Genomic DNA, 19,765 nt, shown 5'->3' with positions numbered 1-19,765 from the left:
ACTCTTTCAATTTAGTAATTTATGTTTTGTTTGCCCTTTTGTGCTGCTAAAGTAACGACAATTTTATCGCTGATCACGGATTGCTCTTTGATTTGCCACCGGAATGTAGAGCATGCGGAGCTTGTGGAGCTTGTGGAGCAATAAACTCTATGAATAGAGGCTGCGACTCGATGCGGGACAGTTTGGCACAGTTAGTCTTTAGTTGTTTTTGTTGGTTCGGCTTCTAGTCGAGCGTTTAATTTGCAGCCCATCCGCTTATGCTAATTATGTTTGCCAAACCAGAACAGAGACCCAAACAAAACAGAAACCAAGAACATGGACTAGAAGCAGAACGAGCAAGAATAGCTCTGCCAAGCCGAAGACCAATTACCCTTACCCTAAGCGACGGCATATTTCTATATGGACTATATATCAATATAGTTACAGCTAAATATAAAGGCATATAGTTACTCGATCCTGTTGAGCGCAACATATAATTTGCATTCATTTAAAATATGCATCTGTACAAAAGTTCATGAACATACCTCCACTGGAAGCTGAGTTCACATAGTTAGCTATACGATATGACAGTCTAAAGTTCGTAGGACTTTGCAGATTTGTTGAGAGTATTCAAAGTCGCATAATTCCCGAGTTTGGCTAAGATATCGCACTGAAAAATTGAGGTTTTCATACAAAAACGCGAATTTCGATCGATAGTCTCTATGAGAACTAGACGATATAGCAGTCCGATGCGATCGATCTCTTGAATTATATAGTTTACAAGTAAAATTAGCAACTGTATCAAATTTCATAAAGATATCTTGACTGGAAGCTGAGTTAATATAGGTAGCTTTATGATATATGCATATATTATGATAAGGCTCATAACTGTTGAGTTCGGTTAAAGTATATTGTATATATATTTAATAGGACCCTTTCAAAGGGTATCAACTGAAATGCAACGGTTCTTGGCTTCATTAGTTGCTGAAAAATTAATTCTTAGCCCAGTTTATTTCAACTCACAAACAACATTAAGAACTTCTTCTACTTGAAATAAATATAAGTACAAAGTATAAGTATAAGTTCAAAAGAACTATAATCTAAATCTTCAACTGAATCTTCAGTTGAATCTCCAATTATATCTGCAGCTTTATCTTAAGCTAAATCTTCAGCTATATCTTCGGCCACAGCTTTATCTAAATCTTTAATTGGATCTTCAACTCGAATTTCAGCTCAGCCTTCAGATATATTTCCAGCTGATACTTCAACTGAATCTTCAGCTGCATCTTCATCTAAATCTTCAGCTCAATCTTCAACTGAATCTTCAGCTAAATTTTTAAATATATTTACAGCTAAATCTTCGTCTAAATCTTCAGCTCAATCTTCAATTGAATCTTCAGCTAAATCTTCAAATATATTTACTGCTAAATCTTCGTCTAAATCTTCAACTGAATCTGCATCTGCATCTAAATCTTCAGATGTATCTTCATCTTAATGCTCAGTTAAATCTGCAGCTGAATCTTCAAATGAATCTTCAGTTGTATCTTCAGCTTTTTTCTCCGCTTAATCTTCAGCTGAATCTTCAATTGTGTCTTCAGCTAAATATTCAGCTGGCTCTGCAGCTAAATCTTCAGCCATATATTCAACTGAATCTTCAACTAAGTCAGCTAAATCTTCACCCAAATCTTTCCCTTTATTTGCAGCTCAATTCATGTGTGCGGCGATTCACCTAATTTGCCAAGTCAGCGAAAGAAAAAAAAAGAACTGAATCCCACAATTTGCAGTGCGCCAGACATGGTTTCATTTTCAGTATGTATATATATATATATATATGTTATGTTAACAAAATATACGGAGCATTTTTGAAGCGTTTGTCGCGAATGTGCGACATTGACAACAAGCCCATAAACAAGCTCGTAAAAATGCCCCCAAGTGCAGAAAAGAAGAAAGTAAACTTATCAACGAATACGAAATACCCTAACTTTATATTGAAAGTGGAATATACAAAGCAATTAGATGTCATCAAATGATCTTGAGCACCAAGAACCCATTTCTGACGGTTCCCTAGTATGAGAGCTATCTGATATAATGCTCCCAGGCAAACGAATTCGACATATATTCAGTGAGGAGCCATAAAAAGCAACTGTGGCAAGTTACATGAAGATAGCTTCGATGGAAGCCGAGTTAACATAGTTAGCTATATGATATAATGATGCATTTCAAGCAGTCTTAACAGTTTTGGTAGCTGCAACTCATATCAGAATCTATACAAAGTTTCATGGAGATAGCTTCACTGGAAGCCGAGTTAAGAAAGTAAGGTATACGATATAATGATGGCATACAATCAGTTTCGACATATTTACAATCGGGAGCCAAAAGAAGCATATGTGGCAAGTTTCATGGAGATAGCTTCACTGGAAGCCGAGTTAAGATAGTAAGGCATATGATATAATGATGGTATACAATCAGTTTCGACATATTTACAATCGGGAGCCGAAAGAAACATCTGTAGCAAGTTTCATGAAGATAGGTTTACTGGAAGCCGAGTTAAGATAGTTAGCTGAGTGTTTGAATTAATCTAACCGAACTGTTGCAACTCTGATGCACTCTTTAACATGATCATATATATAATATCTATCCCTAGTTGGCGTTACATATTGGGCGAGCAAATCGATATACCCTTTATGAACAAGTCTGGAACACTTTACGAAATCAAGTAAAAACCTCACGCCGCACAGCGATAAATTTGCGCAGCAGCTCCACTTATCCAACTTATCCCAGCAGCTCCTTGGAGCGTAACGTGGCGCACGCGCCGTCCCCTGCTCCCCTCTCCCCTCTCTACTTTACTCCTCGCAACCCAAACGTTGCTCAGGAATTTTGCGCAGGCGAACGGCAGCTGTAGCCCAAAAAAGGGCAGCGACTTTTTGCCAGTAGGCGGCACACAGAGGCGGCCGGGCAGCTTGGCGGGTAGGCGGGCGCAACGGGTTCTCGGTTCTCGTTTCCCAGTTGCCAGTTCGCCAAGTTCTCCAATCAGATGCGGCGGCTCTGCGACTGAGACTGCGGCTTTGGCTCGGTTCCCACCACAGATGAGCGCCTGCCAAGGCTAATGGGTAAGTGCAGGGCAAAGGCAGCTGCCGCAGGAGACCATATAAGCTACTGAACACCCTGTAATTTAGTCTGAATCATGCGTTTCATATATACAATTATTTTCGTTTGTATGGAGCGCCTCTCTATGCGCTTCTCAACATATTGATTACTTAAAAATCTTCTGTTTCCTATTTACCAATATTCTCAAATCTACAGTACGCCTCTCTATGCGCTTCTCAACTTGAAAATGGCTTAAGATAATGTGTAGCTAACTTATGATTTTTCTCGAACCTATTGTGAGCCTCTCTATGCGCTTCTCAACATGATAATTACTTAAAATCTTGAGTCTCTTATATTAAATAATGTTCAAGTCTACATTACGCCTCTATATGCGCTGCTCAGCATTATAATGTGTTGATATCTTGCGTTCCTTATTTATAATTTTTCTCAAATCTACATTGCGCCTTACTATGCGATTCTCAATATGATAATTACTCAGAATATTATGTGTCTTATTTATAACTTTTTCGAATTTACAGTGCGCCTCTCTATGCGCTTCTCAACACGATTAAGGTGATACATATGGAGTATCAAGTTACAGATCTAGTTCGAATCAGAATTCTTTAATTCTCCTTTCACTATAAACCGAATCAATAGCCCAATTTCATTTCAAATGGGATAAGCTCGACGAATCAAGATGCAAAACAAAGTCTCGGTTCATAAATGTGGAAAAGCAGCTTAAACGGAAGCCAAAGGGGCTAGAGGCCTCTTCTTTTTTTTTGGATGGAATTGCGTGCCACAGAAGCTGCGCATCTCACAGTCCCCACACAGCCCCCCTCAGCTTCCCCTCCCCCACTCACTGAATAGGTTCAATGTCAAGTTCGTGTGCACCAATTGTTATTATTCAGCTTCGCAGTGTGAGCTCATCGGCCAAAGGCATAGCCCGGAGTTGGAATTTTGTGGATTTTTATGGAGCAATGCGACGGCCACGCCCCAAAAAAAAAGAAGGTGACGCCATAGGCGCCAAAAGATTTGAAGGGAGTTGCTTTTGCTTTTGTTTTATTTGACAATTGTTGTTTGTTAAGTGGCGGCAAAGCAAGATGTTAATCTCGCCGTCAAGGACAATCGCACACAGACATGCCTGACCTGCGACCCGCATGTGTGTGTGTGTGTGTGTGTGTGAGTCACACTTATGACGTGACTCAACGCAAGCCCAAAAAATTAATAAGAAAAGTTATTTGAAATTGGGGCGCAGAGCTAAGTTCAGTCAAGCAGCAAAAGAAGCAAAACAAGAGTGCTCTAGTCGGGAGTGCCTGACTAGAAGATACCCTGCAAGGTCTTATCTCAGCCCCCCACACTTGGTATGGGCAATGCAAGCTCGCCCAATCTCGGTCCGAACCAATCTTTTTACAAACTCTTGGGAGGAACGTATTCGAACTCAATTAAAACAAGCTTTAAAATCGGATGGGAGTCCAGCTTTAAGTGAAGGTAAACTGTTAAAAATTAATCATATAAGAGCCAACCTCTGTTAAGTTTTTGAATGTACCGTTATATAAATCTATATATATATTTTGCTGCCATTTTCTCTGGTTTTTATTTGAAGTCCAAATTGTTAGCCCTGTAAGAACACACACACACACACATGCACACAAACGCACACACATGCACACAAACGCACACACATGCCCAACCACCCACACATGCTTGCGGCTATGTTAATAACAGCGCCTAACTGTCATGTTCTGTGCGTGGGCAGCGCTGCCGACAATCTGGCAACATCAGCATAAAATATTCGCAAGATAAAAAAAAATAGAAAAGACGCAAGATTTGATCAAACTTGCATGTTTTGCCATTTGCCGCTTATCATAAGCTCGCATTTGCTCTCCCCCTCCCGCTCTTGCTCTGCCTCACTCTCACTCTCTCTCTCTCTCTCTGGCGCGCTTCGTTAAGTTGAGCACCGTTAGAAACCGTTTTGCAGCGCACGCTTTGTTGTCATTTGTTGTTGCTGTTGTTTTTGTTCTTCTTTTTTTTTCATTGTGTTTCTTTTCTGTGTTTTTTTGCTGGTTGCAAAAAGAACAACAAAAACGTGCGACTGCCGCATTTAGTTAAATTAACATGCTTTAAACTAATTAAACACGCATAGCCGCATAAAATAGCAGCGCTTATCTCAGTTATTAGCAACAATATATTTGGCGACGCCTACGCCAGCAGCGGCAGCGGCAGAACCCACAGGAGCAGCCGGCTGCTGCACAAACACAAACACAACACACGCACACATACACACGGCTGTTTTTATTGATTTTTCGCACACACACGCACACACACCACAACAAACTTCAAAAAAAAAAACGGAGTTGGCAAAATGCGTATTAGAAAAAGCATTAGGTAAATGTGCAAAAAAAACAACAACAACATTGTTGTTCTTGTTGTTGTTGCCCAAAAACACTTACTGCACTTCCTCTCCCGCTCTCTCTCTCTCCCTCTCTTCCCGCTCGCACTCGCCACTCTCGCTCCGCTTTGGTCGTGACTCCTGCGCTCGCCTCCTGTTTACAGCTGCACACGAATTTTTTTTTGTTTTTTTTTTTTTTTTGTTTTAGTACACACCCTTTTTAGGGCACACCAAATAGAACATTCAACAAAAAAATAGAACAAAAAACGAAAACATATATTGCTTTATTGATATTTATGCACTTTATTTATATTTGTTGTTTGCATTTAATGCTTTTCATATTAGGCACGCGCGCAATTCGATTCGAAACAAAAATTCGCAAGACGCGCTCAACCCGGCGCACACACACGACCGCATTCAACGAGTTGTTAATTGGAAATAACATTGATGTAACAGCTGTTAATGCGCTTGAGTCCTGGTTTCGTGCGCCAATAGGTTGGCATTAAGTTGGCTGCACGCAACACGTTGCTCAACGCACAAATGCCAATGTAAACTTTACGTCACGTGCTCACATCTAACGAAATATGTTAGCAATTGGTTGAAAACTATTCGCCAAGAGGAAAATGCTAACGTATTCATGTGATATAATGATGACACGCTAATAACGAGTAAACTCTAAGACTCACTCACATAACATAAACAAGACCAAGTATTTATATGCTCAGGACATTTTTGAAATAAGGCAATTTTATTAGATTAATTTTAAATTGCGCGCTTGTTCTTACGTATTTATTCAATGTAATGTCAACGTAACAGGAACATAGCAAACGTAAGCAACGCAAACGCAAAACTGAGCAACGCAAACTCAAATTACGCAACGTAAGCGTTCGAATTAAAACAACTAAGGGCAATGCAAAAACCCTAAGAAAGCACATGCACATTAAAATAAAAAAAAAAAAACAAAAAATACACGAAATTGTTGTACATATTAGCACAATTAGATATTGAATAATATCAGTAACGCTGGCACTTTTTTGTTCAATATTAAATTTATTATAACAAAACGGTTGATATCGATATTTTTAGTATTTTTGAAAATCTTACGTTATTTTCGTACTGATCTGATTTCATATACCAATTGACTGACTATACTTAAATATTAATCAAAAAATAAATTTTTCAAAATATACTTTCGTCAACTCTTTGAATCATAGATATATAACCAAAAATAGTATCGATATATCGCCGCAAAAAATACCACGATAAAATACCTAATTTTTTTGGCAAAAATATCGATAGCTTGATACATTCTCGACAGCCCTAGTGCATATATAAATGTCAACAAAGCTAGTATACGTAGGCGAAGATTGTATACATTAAAACAAGTGTGTAGATAAAACGACAATAAACCAACTTGGTTAATAAGAAAACATGTTGTGTACCATGAAAAAAGTGGCGACGTTTTGCCTCTGAGCATGTAAAATCGAAAAAGCAGCGCACCGAAAAATTTACGAGTGCGCTTCAATATACGCCATAAATATTTATAGCAAGTGCATATTTGTTTTGTTTAATTTCAGCTGGCGAGAAAAAAAGAAACAAAATACAAGTAGCTGTAAAGTAAGCGAAAACGAAAACGTTTGCTGACGTGCTGTGTAAGTTAACAATGATTTATTGGCCAGAATTATACACAAAAATATTTGGGCAGCAGGCAGGCAACTGTTATACGGCAGCGCTCTTATACACAACAAAAACTGTAGCAAAGAATTATAAAAAGCGGCTCTGATTTCCAAGAACTCTCTGCACGCATGTGTGTGTGTGTGTGTGTGTGCGTGTGCATATTAAACAGGTTTTCATACAATTTTATTTGATGCTTTGTTGTTTTTATTTTTTGCGCAGCCTTTGCTGCGCTTTGTCCACATGCAGCACAAGTGTGCGTGTGTGTGTGTGTGTGTGTGTGTGTAGAAGTGTGCATATTCCGGCCCTGAAGGTCAGCGCTGCTTTCTCCCGTTGTTTTTGGCTGCTGTGCAAACATAATTACGGTTCTCTTTCTTTTTTATGGCCACTTGAAAAAAAAACCAAAGTAATTAACTTTAACATTTTGCGCAAATGTGAATGCACTCACACGTACACACACACACACACACACACAGGGCAACGCTGTTGTTGTAGTTGTACGCGGTACGCAGGTAACTTTAACCTTACCCTTAGGGGCGTGTGCCAGCTGCCCGCTGTCCATTGTCCCCTGATTTCATCCACCCACACACACACACACTCACACGCACACGCACGCATTTTGCATTCAAACAGCGCCGCGGGCGGTATTTACATAAATGCGCAATTGAAACTCTTGCAAAATGCTGGGATGACACTTTCTCAATGCAAGTGCGAGTGCGAGTGAGAGAGTGAGCAATGAGCGTATCCATTAAAGATCTGATCTGATCTGCCGCCATGCATTGATATGCTCTCAATGAGCTGCTGCGATATATCGATAGCTACAATTATCGATGCAAATGTGAACAATTGAATTTTAGATGCTTTGGATAAATTGAATTTGTCTAGCGCCGCCCTCTGCTACAGATACAACAGGCTGCAGCCTGCAGCAGCCGACGCCCATACGCGCTGCTCTCGCTCTCTCACTCTCTTACTCTCTCTCTGCCTCCCACTTTTCACGCACTGAAACTTCAAATGCCGCAGTTTGTTTTTGCGCCCAACGCCCCGCACCGCGCCCGCTGCTCTAGCCACATCGTTCTTGGCACAGTGTGCAACGCGCACAGTCGGATTAACGTTAACGTTCGTTTTGGCTGCGAGAGATAAACATAAACGGTTAACGAAAGAACGGGAGAACGAGAGAGAGAGAGCAAGTGCCTGACAGTCGCCAGTTCTCAACGCGCTGCCGTTGTGTGCGGACGTGTGTGCGCGCATAGAATAACAGAGTAGAAGTAGAAGGAGGGAAATTTGTTCAAAATAAAACACGGTGCGATTAATATGAAATCTTTCGAATAGTGCAATATTTTTGTCTTTTTTTTGTCTATTGTTTTTGCCTGTTGCACAAGTCGCAAGTGTGAAAAAGTGTTTAATAATTACAATTATTATTGCAGTGCGTGCGCTGCGAGATTCGTTGTTGTTGTTGTTATAGCCGTAAACAGAGAGAGTGAGAGAGAGGGAGAGAGAGAGAGAGACAGCAACACGACATGGAGGATCGCATGATGGCCCACACCGGCGGCATGATGGCACCACAGGGCTACGGCCTGCCCGGCCAGGACGATGGCCAAAATGCTGGCAACGAGAACGAGGTGCGCAAGCAGAAGGACATCGGCGAAATACTTCAACAGATCATGAGCATTTCGGAGCAATCCCTGGACGAGGCCCAGGCCAGGAAGCATACGCTCAACTGTCATCGCATGAAGCCGGCCCTGTTCTCTGTTCTGTGCGAGATCAAGGAGAAGACCGGTGAGTACCAAAAAGAAGAATACCCAGGGAGAGAGAGAGAGAGAGAGAGAGAGAGAGAGAGAGAGAGAGAGAGAGAGAGAGAGAGAGAGAGAGAGAGAGAGAGACAAAGTCAGGCTTCGGCACGTCGAAGTTTGAATACTCTTTCGGTAGTCCATAGAGATTAGGATTTGGTTATGGGTGCAGCTGGTCAAGGAAAACTTGCATTCAAATATTTATAAGGAAAACCCCAAAAAGTCGCATAGCTAAACCCATTTGAAGAATATGATATATTGGTACAGTCCAATCAAATCTTATGTATAATATCTGTAAAAAAAAAAGTCAAAACTCTTCCAAGTTTCGACAAGTTAGCTTCATAGTTGAGACAATATGGACTCACCTATTGAAGTCAATCGGGTATATAGTATCGTATAGTAGAGTATAGTATAGTATATCGTATAGAACAGTAATATATTTACTTTAGTATAGTACAGCTGAATTTCTAAAGAAAATGGATTATAAGCTTTTTCGACATCTACTCTTGCAGCTTTATGTTCTTCTTTCGTAATGAAATTGGAGTTTGAATACAAAAAACAATTAATCGCATGCAAACAGAAATTCTTGGAATTTGCCGCAAACACTTGGCAAGTCAATATAAGCGCACGTTTTCTTTAATAACTTCTATGTTTCTCAACCGATCTTGATGAAATTTTTAGCAGTCGATTTTATTGTGCTATAGAATATGCGTATATATATAGCAATTATTAATTGATATATATGGTGGGGCTGGCGTTAGCTATTAAATTGAAGATACTTGAAACAATTTTAGATGCCAAATGTCAAATTTGGTTGCTCTTGCTGTTAAAACCGATGAGATTTGCTTAAGAAACAGATTTTCGATATCGATTTCTTAAAGATCATTGACAGACGCAGAATATATATACTTAATCGGGTCGAATAATGCTTCCTTCCGCCTGTTGCATACATTTGTTGTTTAGATTTCTTTCAAATTATTAGATTTCGATATTTTCCTAAGGTAGCTGTTCGTTGGGAATGTCCCTAGAGTAGTTTATTAGGCTTTACCTTTAGCTTGAATTAAATAATAAGCTGAGATTCGAACCGGCTTTCCGCCTTATACAAATGCCTCTGCGCGGGATTCTATGGAATCTCTAATAGAAAACAAAAAAAGGAAATTTATAAAGGGTGTTCCCACAAGTCTCAAATGAGCTCTACCTTTAGCTGAAATAAAGCAACAACAATTCTGGGATTCGAACCGGGGTTCTGCTTTCTCTTGAATGTCTGAAGGATTAGAATAATTAAACCTATTGAGAATTTCAAAGCGACTTTTTCTTCAATTGAAGAGCTGCATCTTTGGCTTAAGTAAAGCAACAACAGTTGCTGGATTCGAACCTTAGTTCGAACCTGCAAAAGATTCTACTTCAAGCAAGAAAATAGAAACAGAAATTCAGTGTGATTTTTTGCCGCTGCCAGCTCTTTAAATTCCTGCACATTTACTCGTTATTATACTTGTCGTGCATTTCCAAACGTGTTTTCCTTGAATTTTTCCCATTCTTATTCTTGTTCTTTCTCTTCTTCTTCATTTTGGCTTGATATTACGCCCACGCAGCGACACAAAATGGGCAATAACAGCGCGTTTTGATTGTGGGCCAGATGTTTGGAATGGCCCCAACGTTGCCATTGCCTAACCCTAAAGTACAGCACCCCCCACCCCACCCACACACCCCCTCGGCTCTTTGCAACCCCCGTCCAGCTATAAGGGAGCAGGCCGCGCCCCCAACTCCAGCCCCCCTTCCCTGACAACAAAAAAAGGCGCACCGCTGCGAAATTGCCTTTTGGACAGCGTCTTGGCCCTTTTCGGCTGGCTTTTCTTTTGTTTTTGTTGTCGTCGAAGCGCGCACTGAAAAACCCTGGAAAATACACTTGTTTCTTTTTCAATGTCTACCGCAGATTAAGTTTCCATAGTTCGAAAACTTGATGGGCTTTTCTTTCAACTATTTAGATTTATGTGACATAATATAGAAGATAGTCTCGAGGTTGTATATATATATACTTTATGGGCTCGTAGAGCTCTTCTTCCATGACATGAAATTGTAATACCCTCTGGGAATTGTAATACCCTCTACAAACACGCTCAACAAGTTTTATAGAAAGCAAAGGAAAACGAAAAGTTGATAACTCTTCGACTAAATAAATGCATTTATAAAAGTCATCAGCCCAAGCTACCCGACTCCAATCAACTATTTTCTAATTACAGGGTATACGGAAAATGTTGTTTCGAAGTTATTTTTAATGTTATTTCTCGTTGGAACTTGAGAAAGGTTCGCACACTCTGCTCACACACTTTTCATATGGGCCTTCGATCAGGTGACAAAAGCAAAAGGGGCGTGGCGAGCATGAAGGGGGGCGGGGGAGTTTGAATTGCGCGTGGGGCAGCTTTGTGAACTATCGAATGCGGCCCTAGATCCCGGCCAAGTGCCGCACAAGGTGAAATCAAATCGCTTGAAAATATTTTGTGTATATACATAATTTTATCAAGCCGTGTGTGTGTGTGTGTGTGTGTGTGCGTGTGTACAAAGCGATAACACTTGCAGGGCGCCGCGTATCGATGGCGGGCGTCGACAAAGTAAACAAGAATAAAACTTGCCGAGAAGACAAAAAAAAAGAAGAGAAACACTTGACCCAAGCCCCAAGTGGAACGGCGGGGAGCAGCTACCGAGGGGGGGGGGGGGGGGGGGGCGGGTAGGTGACCGAAACGAGTATTTTAAAAATAAAACAAAAAAAAACAGATCAAAATAACATACAAGTCCGAACATGAAAATACCCTGGCACCAAAGTCGGACAAAAAAATTTATATATTTTCAATAATTTTGCTTCAAAAGCAAAAGCAATTGTTGTGGAAATTCGAGTCGTGCCCATGCTAAGATAATTCCTGGCGAAGTACTCAGAATAGAAACTTAAACCTTATATATATCTTATGGAAAGACAACTGGACGCGCCACAACACAATCTTGAATAGATGTAATACCATGTGATAAAGTATTCGAAGAACTTAGGAACTTCAAAAAGTCTGCGCTTTTAATATCTTTAGACTATAATATTCATAAAATAGTCAAGTATACGCTGGAATTTTCAAAGATAGCTTTACGAAATACTAATCCAATCGGGCATATCAATGCTCCTCCGACTGCCAAGATTCCTACAGTTAACTGCATTCAGAGCCGATATGATATCGTAAACCTATCCAACTGGGCCTCACTTAATCTTCTTCTAGAGCATTCAAAAACGTCTATACCAAGTTTCATAAAGAAAGCTCAAATGGCAGCCGAGTTCTTTGAGGTAGCTATATGATATCGTGAACCTATCCAACTAGTTCCAAGTTATGTTCTTGCTGCAGCATTAAAAAGAATCTATACCAAGTTTCCCAGAGCTAGCTTCATTGGGAGCCGAGTTCACATAGCTTTATGATAGGAAGATCGTATCCAACCAGTTCCAACTTATGCACATTCATAGAACAAAAAGACGCTTCAGTACCAAGTTTCATACAGCTAGCGCAAATGGCAGCCGAGTTCTTTGAGGTAGCTATATGATATCGTAAAGCTATCCAACTGGTTTTCACTTGAACACTTTCGAGAGCTTTAAGAAGAGTGTGTACCAAGTTTCCTACAGATAGTTTCAATAGGAGCCGAGTTCAGGTAGGTCAGCATATGATATATGATATATGATATCCAGCAATAAGAATAAGAAGCATCTGTATCAATATTCAATAAGCTAGCTCAAATGGAAGCCGATTTCAAAAATATGATATATTAACCTGGTTCCAACTAATGTGCTCGCTGAGAAAAGAAGAAGCGTCTGTACCAGGTTTCCTTCATGGAGACCCGAGTTCAGATAGATCAGATATGATATTAACCGATTTCCCGAAAATATGAAAGGGTATTCAAAAAAAGGTTCACAATTGGATTTTGAAGCTCTTCACAGTTTGCCTTGTTTAACATATTTTATCAGCTTGTCTGCGTTTGTATAACTGTGTGTGCGTGTGTGTGTGCGTGTTTCTGTGTGTGTGTGTGCTCGTCTTGAAATTAGTTTGTGAAAAGCGCAAACCTGTTCGACAGGCATGCAAAATACCACGCACACGTATTTTGCGACTCGCGACGAGTCGGATGCGTGTATATATACATATAGATACGTATAGATATATATATATATATATATATATATATATATATATATATATATATATGTGTGTGTGTGTGTAGCTATATATACTTGTAACTGACAGATAGCCGAGAAGAGCCCGGCATGTTTATTACACGTAAGGCAGGCAATCGGCACCTCCTTCTGCGCTGCGCGTTGTCCTTTTTTGCTTTTTGGCCCATTCAAATTTACGAGCTGGAAATGCCATTTAGACACCCCCTCCCCCTCCACCTCCCCTCCCTCCCTCCACTCAACCCCTCCAGTTGGTATCCATCCGACAATTTGGCTGGCTGCTTTTAAATGCTTCATTAGATACGCAAATGATACGCATCCTGCCAGACACGCCTACCCCCCTTCCCCACCGCCTCCTAAGACGCCAAACAAAAGGATTGTCATTTCGAGAAGCTGTAGGATCTCAGGAACCTAACTTCATAGATTGCATATATGCTAAGCATAGAGTTAAATTTGTTGCTTTAATTCGGTTTCAGTTGAAGGCAAATCAATATTAGATATAAAATTCTTAAAACTGAAAGCAGATGCAAAGTCTTCAAATAACTGACTGCGCATGCAATATTTTCTAGAACTTAGAGTTGAATTATAATTTGATGGGATTTAAGAAACTGCATACCAAATTTCGTAAGTCTAGCTCTTGAAGTTCTCGAGCTCTTTCAGTTTAGCTGGAATAGAAACAAATTTCGGCAACATTTCTATAGAAAGGGCAGCTCGATGGTTTCTTAAAGCGAAAGTCTTTTAGCACAATTAGTGAATGCGTCTTTCTAGAACTTAAACCCCTAGAAATGGGGTTTCAATAAACTTATAGATACTTTTCTTTGGGCTGGAAATGTTTAAGATACTTTTAGAGACTTGGGTTTCAATGGACTTGTAGATACTTTTCTTTGGGCTGGAAATGCTTTAGATACTTTTATAGACTCGGGTTTCAATGGACTTATAGATACTTTTCTTAGGGCTGGAAATGTTGAAGATACTTTTAGAGACTCGGGTTTCAATGGACTTGTAGATACTTTTCTTTGGGCTGGAAATGCTTTAGATACTTTTATAGACTCGGGTTTCAATGGACTTATAGATACTTTTCTTAGGGCTGGAAATGTTGAAGATACTTTTAGAGACTCGGGTTTCAATGGACTTGTAGATACTTTTCTTTGGGCTGGAAATGCTTTAGATACTTTTATAGACTCGGGTTTCAATGGACTTATAGATACTTTTCTTAGGGCTGGAAATGTTGAAGATACTTTTAGAGACTCGGGTTTCAATGGACTTATAGATACTTTTCTTATGGCTGGAAATGTTTAAGATACTTTTAGAAACTCGGGCTTCAATGGACTTATAGATACTTTTCTTAGGGCTGGAAATGTTTTAGATGCTTTTAGAGACTCGGGTTTCAATGGACTTGTAGATACTTTTCTTTCAGGTTGGAAATCTTTAAGATACTTTTATAGACTCAGTTCCTAACGGGGCTTACGGAGATACTTAACTATATTATCAGCTGCATGTGGTTTTCATTTCGGAAACTATTTCTAAAATGTTAATTGAGCTGTCTTGGATTGAAAACTCTGAGGTTCAATAGAACCCCAACTGCAATCCGAAATTAGGCTGAACCAAAACTCATGCTGATTATGGAAAAGGAAATAGAAAAACTTGGCATACTTGGCTTGGTTTTTTGGTTTCTGGAGAACTTCTCGCCACAAAAAGTTAAAGATTTGTTGTAAATCCTTTAAACATTGATTGATTTACAAGTTGCAGATAAGAACAAATTGTCAAACTTAAATTTAGTTTTTAGTTTTGGGTAATCAGCAGCAAAAAGCGCTGATAGCGGCCAGACCACGCCCCAAAAACTTGGCCCACAGAGAAGACGTCCGCCCGCCCCCCGTTTGAAAGTGTGTCTGGGAAAACTTTGGCAATATTCGGGCTGACCTTTAGCAAATAAACCAACCACCGATGTCGCACGCAAAACACAAACAGCAGCTGTCGCCCAACCAACTCTTGCTGTAATCTTTTAATAACATTACACACACACACACACAGGCAGGCAGGCAGGCGGGCAGACAGCCACGCCCCCAGCCGCCTTTGTTTGGATATTGGAGCAGCTGTCGCCAGTGTCGCAATATGTTTCCTCTTCTCGCCTCGCTCTGGCTACCGGCAGCCATAAATTTAATAGAGAATTTAATAACATGTCCTGTAGAAATGTTAATGTGACGCTGTTAATGTTAATTTAACTGTTAGCACCTGCATTTTGCGCTCAGCCAATGAGCTAATGACATTCTGTGCGTGTCTATCAAGAGACTGACAGCTTTAAAGCTTGTTTTCAAGTTTTTATTTTGATTGAGCTAAGCATCAAAGGTTTGATTGACCGATTGATGGTTAATTGTTAAACTGTTAAAGCTAAAATTCTAACAGCAGTTGCCCAACGTCATAGTTTCTTGTGAATTCCGCCCGTAAGTGTGGAAAATAAGTGGAAAACGATTGCAAAACACTTTTGTTTACCCTCCATTTTGTTATTTGGTTACTTTTTAAGGATCTTTGTCCTGCGAACTGTTTCACATTTTGAACAATATCAGATTTTACTTGCAAAGCTTTCGAGCGCTTCGAGCTTAAACTAACTTAAAGCTTTCCAGTTTAAGCACACTTGAACGCAATTTTCTCTCGCTTTGAAGCTTTCAAGTCGTGATTTGATGTTTTTGTAGCGCCTTTAACGCACCCCAAATTTAGCTCACAGATTTGATCTTTCGAGTTTTTTGTGAAAGTAACATTAAAAGCTTCGAAAGCTCACGGAAACTTTAATATATAGCGACTTAACCTCACTCAGGGAACATTTAAAGCTTCGAAAGCTCATGAAAACTTTAATATATAGCGACTTAACCTCACTCTGGGAAATGTTTTCCTTCCACTCGATTGCACTTAAATGTCAAAGCTTTTCTCCGTTTAGAGCTTTAATCTGTTTGATCATATCTTTTCATAAAGCTTTCAGCTATTGTGATTTATTTAATATACAGCTTAAAGCTTTGAAAACTTGAATATAGTTCGACTTAACCTCACTTTCGGCACTGTTTTTCTCTCGCTCGAGCTTTCGACTTTCGATTTCAGCTTAATCTGAAAGCTTTACTCCGCTTCGAGCTTTTGAACTGTTCGGCTTTATCTTCTGATTAACTGTAAACTATTGTGATTTATTTAAAATTCAGCTTAAAGCTTTGAAAACTTGAACATAGTTCGACTTAACCTCACTCTAGGCCCTGCACTTCACCATTCTTAAGGCGTCTATTCTTATCTTTCGGCAAATGTCATTTGAAACTTTGGCGAAAAACTTTGAAACATTTCGATTCGGAGTTTTGGGAATTTTCGCTGCACAGCGTGAGATTCAAGTCTGGGCCCCCGAAATGTTTTATTCAAGGCAAAAGCCGTTGAAAGGACGAGTTGCGTGCATTTTGGCCAAGTAAGGTGTGTGAGAGGGGGCGGGGTTGGGATTTCATTACTTGTCTTGTGCTTATGCTTATCCAGTTCCTGGCAATTGTTTTCCTTGTCTGCATAATACATAGACGAGGTAGACGAAGAAGCGAAAGGGAAGGGAAGGGAAGGGAAGGGAAGCACAAGGATACGCTCCGGCCATGCTGATGAGCTGAGGAAGCAGCTGCGAAATGTTTCTCAGCTCTGGCTAACTCCTTGGCGAACGTGATTAAGATTCAAGCTGCGGCAAGTGTGGCGCAAAATCCAATTCATGCATAGCCAGGACTTGCGAATAAGCAAAGATAATACACAACAGCAGCACGCATTTCCCTAGACAATATGGCAGCACAGCAGATACGTGAGACTCCCTGTGCGCGCGTGTGTGTGTGTGTGTGTGTGTGTGTAGTGAAAACTTTTGTTATTGTTTTTCGCATAATAATAAAATTTTATGTGCTCCTTGCGCTCAGCCCCAGCCCCAGCCGCAGCTGAACGAATGCAATAAGCGCTGATGGGGCAACGCCGGCTAGGACTGGCAACGCCGTCGCCATTTTGTTATTTTGCAGCAAACTTTAAAGCCATGTTCTTTGCTGATTGTTTTTTTTTTTTGTTGTTGTTGTGTCTTGCAGTGCTCTCCATTCGCAACACGCAGGAGGAGGAGCCGCCAGATCCGCAACTGATGCGCCTGGACAACATGCTGATTGCCGAGGGCGTGGCTGGGCCAGAAAAGGGCGGCGGCGGCGCCGCGGCTGCCTCAGCAGCGGCCGCCAGCCAAGGCGGTTCACTGTCCATCGATGGCGCCGACAATGCCATCGAGCATTCGGATTATCGCGCCAAGCTGGCACAGATCCGACAGATCTATCACCAGGAGCTGGAGAAGTACGAGCAGGCCTGCAATGAGTTTACCACGCACGTCATGAATCTGCTGCGCGAGCAGAGCCGCACCAGGTGAGAGAGCGAGAAAGAGAGAGAGAGAGCGTGTGAGAGTTGCCAGATGATCTATTGAAAACTATCGCAGTACAGGCTACCTTTTGAAATATTACAAGCTTAACGAATGATTAACTAGACGAAATGTAACAATGTGAGAAAGAGAGAGAGAGAGAGAGAGAGAGAGAGGAAATGAGAGAGTTGCCAGATGATATACTGAAAGCTATCGCAATACAGGCTACCTTTTGAAATATGACAAGCTTAACGAATGATTAACTTGACGAAATTTAATAATGTAAGACAGCGAAGAGAGCGAGAGAGAGAGAGAGAGAGAGCATGAGAGAGTTACCAGATGATCTACTGAAAGCTATCGCAATACAGGCTACCTTTTGAAATATGACAAGCTTAACGAATGATTAACTTGACGAAATGTAACAATGTTGCCAATAGATTATTTACTTAAGCGATCGATAAAAGGAAAAAGTAAGGTTATTTACGACACGCCGAAAATTGAATACACTTTCAGACATTTGATGAAACGGGACCGATTCTTTCTATGGAGCTAAAGAAAAAGTAATGTAATCCTGTAAAGATTGGGCTCATATGTACATAAGCAACTCGGCCGTTGATGCTGATCCAGAATATATATGCTTCACGGATTCAGAGATATCTTCTGCTATGCATTACACACCTCATTGTTTCATGACAAAATTCGAATACCCTTTACGCAGGTCTAAAAATATTTACTCAGGCTTTGACTTCTTTTCGATTACTGCCTTTTTCATAATATCGATATATATCGATTTCAATTTATCGTAGCTTGGAGCTGTGAGGGTCGTTAAAGCCATCCGCGGCGGGACTGAGATATTTTATAGATTACCATATTGTGTTTTCTCATAATATCGATAAATATCGATTTTTTGTTTTAAGCATATTTCAGTTTAATTGATCGATAAAGTCATCTGCGGCGAGTCAAAGATAGTTTATGGATTACAATATTAGTTAAAAATCTTACCTAGTGGCAACATTGGCTGCGCATAACATCGATAAATCGATACCTTATGCAAGCTGGATTAATCGGTTATCTATTTTTGTTTTAACAGACCCATCACACCCAAAGAAATCGAGCGCATGGTGCAGATAATCCACAAGAAATTCAGCTCGATACAAATGCAGCTGAAGCAATCGACCTGCGAGGCGGTGATGATATTGCGATCTCGATTCTTGGACGCGCGCCGCAAGCGTCGCAATTTCAGCAAACAGGCATCCGAAATACTCAATGAGTATTTTTACAGTCATCTGAGCAATCCGTATCCATCCGAAGAGGCCAAGGAGGAGCTGGCCCGCAAGTGTGGCATAACGGTGCGTATCGATAAATAGCTATCGATTATGTTTGTCTAATCGATACTTGATTCGAATTGCTGCAGGTATCGCAAGTATCGAACTGGTTTGGCAACAAGCGCATTCGCTACAAGAAGAACATCGGCAAGGCCCAGGAGGAGGCCAATCTGTATGCGGCCAAAAAGGCAGCCGGCGCCTCGCCCTATTCAATGGCGGGTCCGCCCAGCGGCACCACAACGCCCATGATGTCGCCCGCACCGCCGCAGGACTCGATGGGCTATCCGATGGGCTCCGGCGGTTACGATCAGCAGCAGCCGTACGATAACAGCATGGGCGGCTACGATCCCAATCTGCATCAGGATCTTAGTCCTTGAGGATAGGCTTGCCAAAGCTAAAATCACAACAACAACAACAACAAAATCAACTAATAGAAAGTACTTTTTTTTTGTTTTCAATCCAATTTTCTTCTTTTTCTTTCGTCGTTTATCTTTATCGTGTATCGAGCAAATGTGCTGCAGAACAAAACTTAACGAACTTAACGAATGTGTGCGTGAGTGTGCATGCATGCGCGTGCATGTTTGTGTGTGCGTGTGCAGCACTTAACGAAGGTGTGCGTGTGCGTGCGTGTGCAGCACTTAACGAACTTAACGAATGTGTGCGTGCATGTGTGCGTGTGCAGCACTTAACGAATGTGTGCGTGGGCGTGCATGCATGTGTGCATGTACGTGCATGTGTGCATGTGCGTGCATGTGTGCGTGTGCAGCACTTGACGAACTTAACGAATGTGTGCGTGTGCGTGCATGCATGTGCGTGCATGTGTGTGTGTGCGTGTGCAGCATACAATCAATTATGTATACGATTATGTCTTAATTATAACATGAGGCAAATAAGCAAAATGTAAGAAACAACAAAAATGCAGCTAACAGCACAGCAGCAAATATGCAC

General features: G+C 40.7%; 1 protein-coding gene across 4 annotated transcripts; it reads left to right on the top strand.

Moving 5' to 3' along the window:
- Positions 1 to 6,795: 6,795 nt before the first annotated feature.
- Positions 6,796 to 19,527, top strand: LOC115767787 (homeobox protein extradenticle). Of its 4 annotated transcripts, none has more exons than XM_030712116.1 (6): positions 6,796 to 6,840; positions 7,033 to 7,107; positions 8,554 to 8,905; positions 17,182 to 17,500; positions 18,583 to 18,841; positions 18,907 to 19,527. In XM_030712116.1, the coding sequence occupies exons 3-6, from the start codon at positions 8,647 to 8,649 to the stop codon at positions 19,192 to 19,194; spliced, it is 1,125 nt and encodes a 374-aa protein (XP_030567976.1). In that variant the 5' UTR covers positions 6,796 to 6,840; positions 7,033 to 7,107; positions 8,554 to 8,646; the 3' UTR covers positions 19,195 to 19,527. The 4 variants fall into 4 exon arrangements, with proteins under 4 accessions (XP_030567976.1, XP_030567975.1, XP_030567977.1 ...); XM_030712115.1 differs by having other exon boundaries at positions 6,804 to 6,932; XM_030712117.1 differs by having other exon boundaries at positions 6,804 to 6,969.
- The last annotated feature ends 238 nt before the right edge of the window (positions 19,528 to 19,765 follow it).

The sequence above is a fragment of the Drosophila novamexicana genome, unplaced genomic scaffold (assembly GCF_003285875.2).
Source record: "Drosophila novamexicana strain 15010-1031.04,08,12 unplaced genomic scaffold, DnovRS2.1 tig00001453-arrow-arrow-pilon, whole genome shotgun sequence".
Lineage (NCBI taxonomy): Eukaryota > Metazoa > Arthropoda > Insecta > Diptera > Drosophilidae > Drosophila > Drosophila novamexicana.
The sequence above is the reverse complement of the archived record's forward strand: the minus strand, read 5'-3'. Positions and strand labels throughout refer to the sequence as shown.

Excerpts from the sequence above, each read along its gene's own strand:
- LOC115767787 (XM_030712116.1), top strand. The coding sequence starts at position 8,647 with ATGGAGGATCGCATGATGGCCCACACCGGCGGCATGATGGCACCACAG. Across the intron at positions 17,501-18,582 it reads CGCGAGCAGAGCCGCACCAG|ACCCATCACACCCAAAGAAA; the intron begins GTGAGAGAGCGA and ends TTGTTTTAACAG. Across the intron at positions 18,842-18,906 it reads CCCGCAAGTGTGGCATAACG|GTATCGCAAGTATCGAACTG; the intron begins GTGCGTATCGAT and ends GAATTGCTGCAG.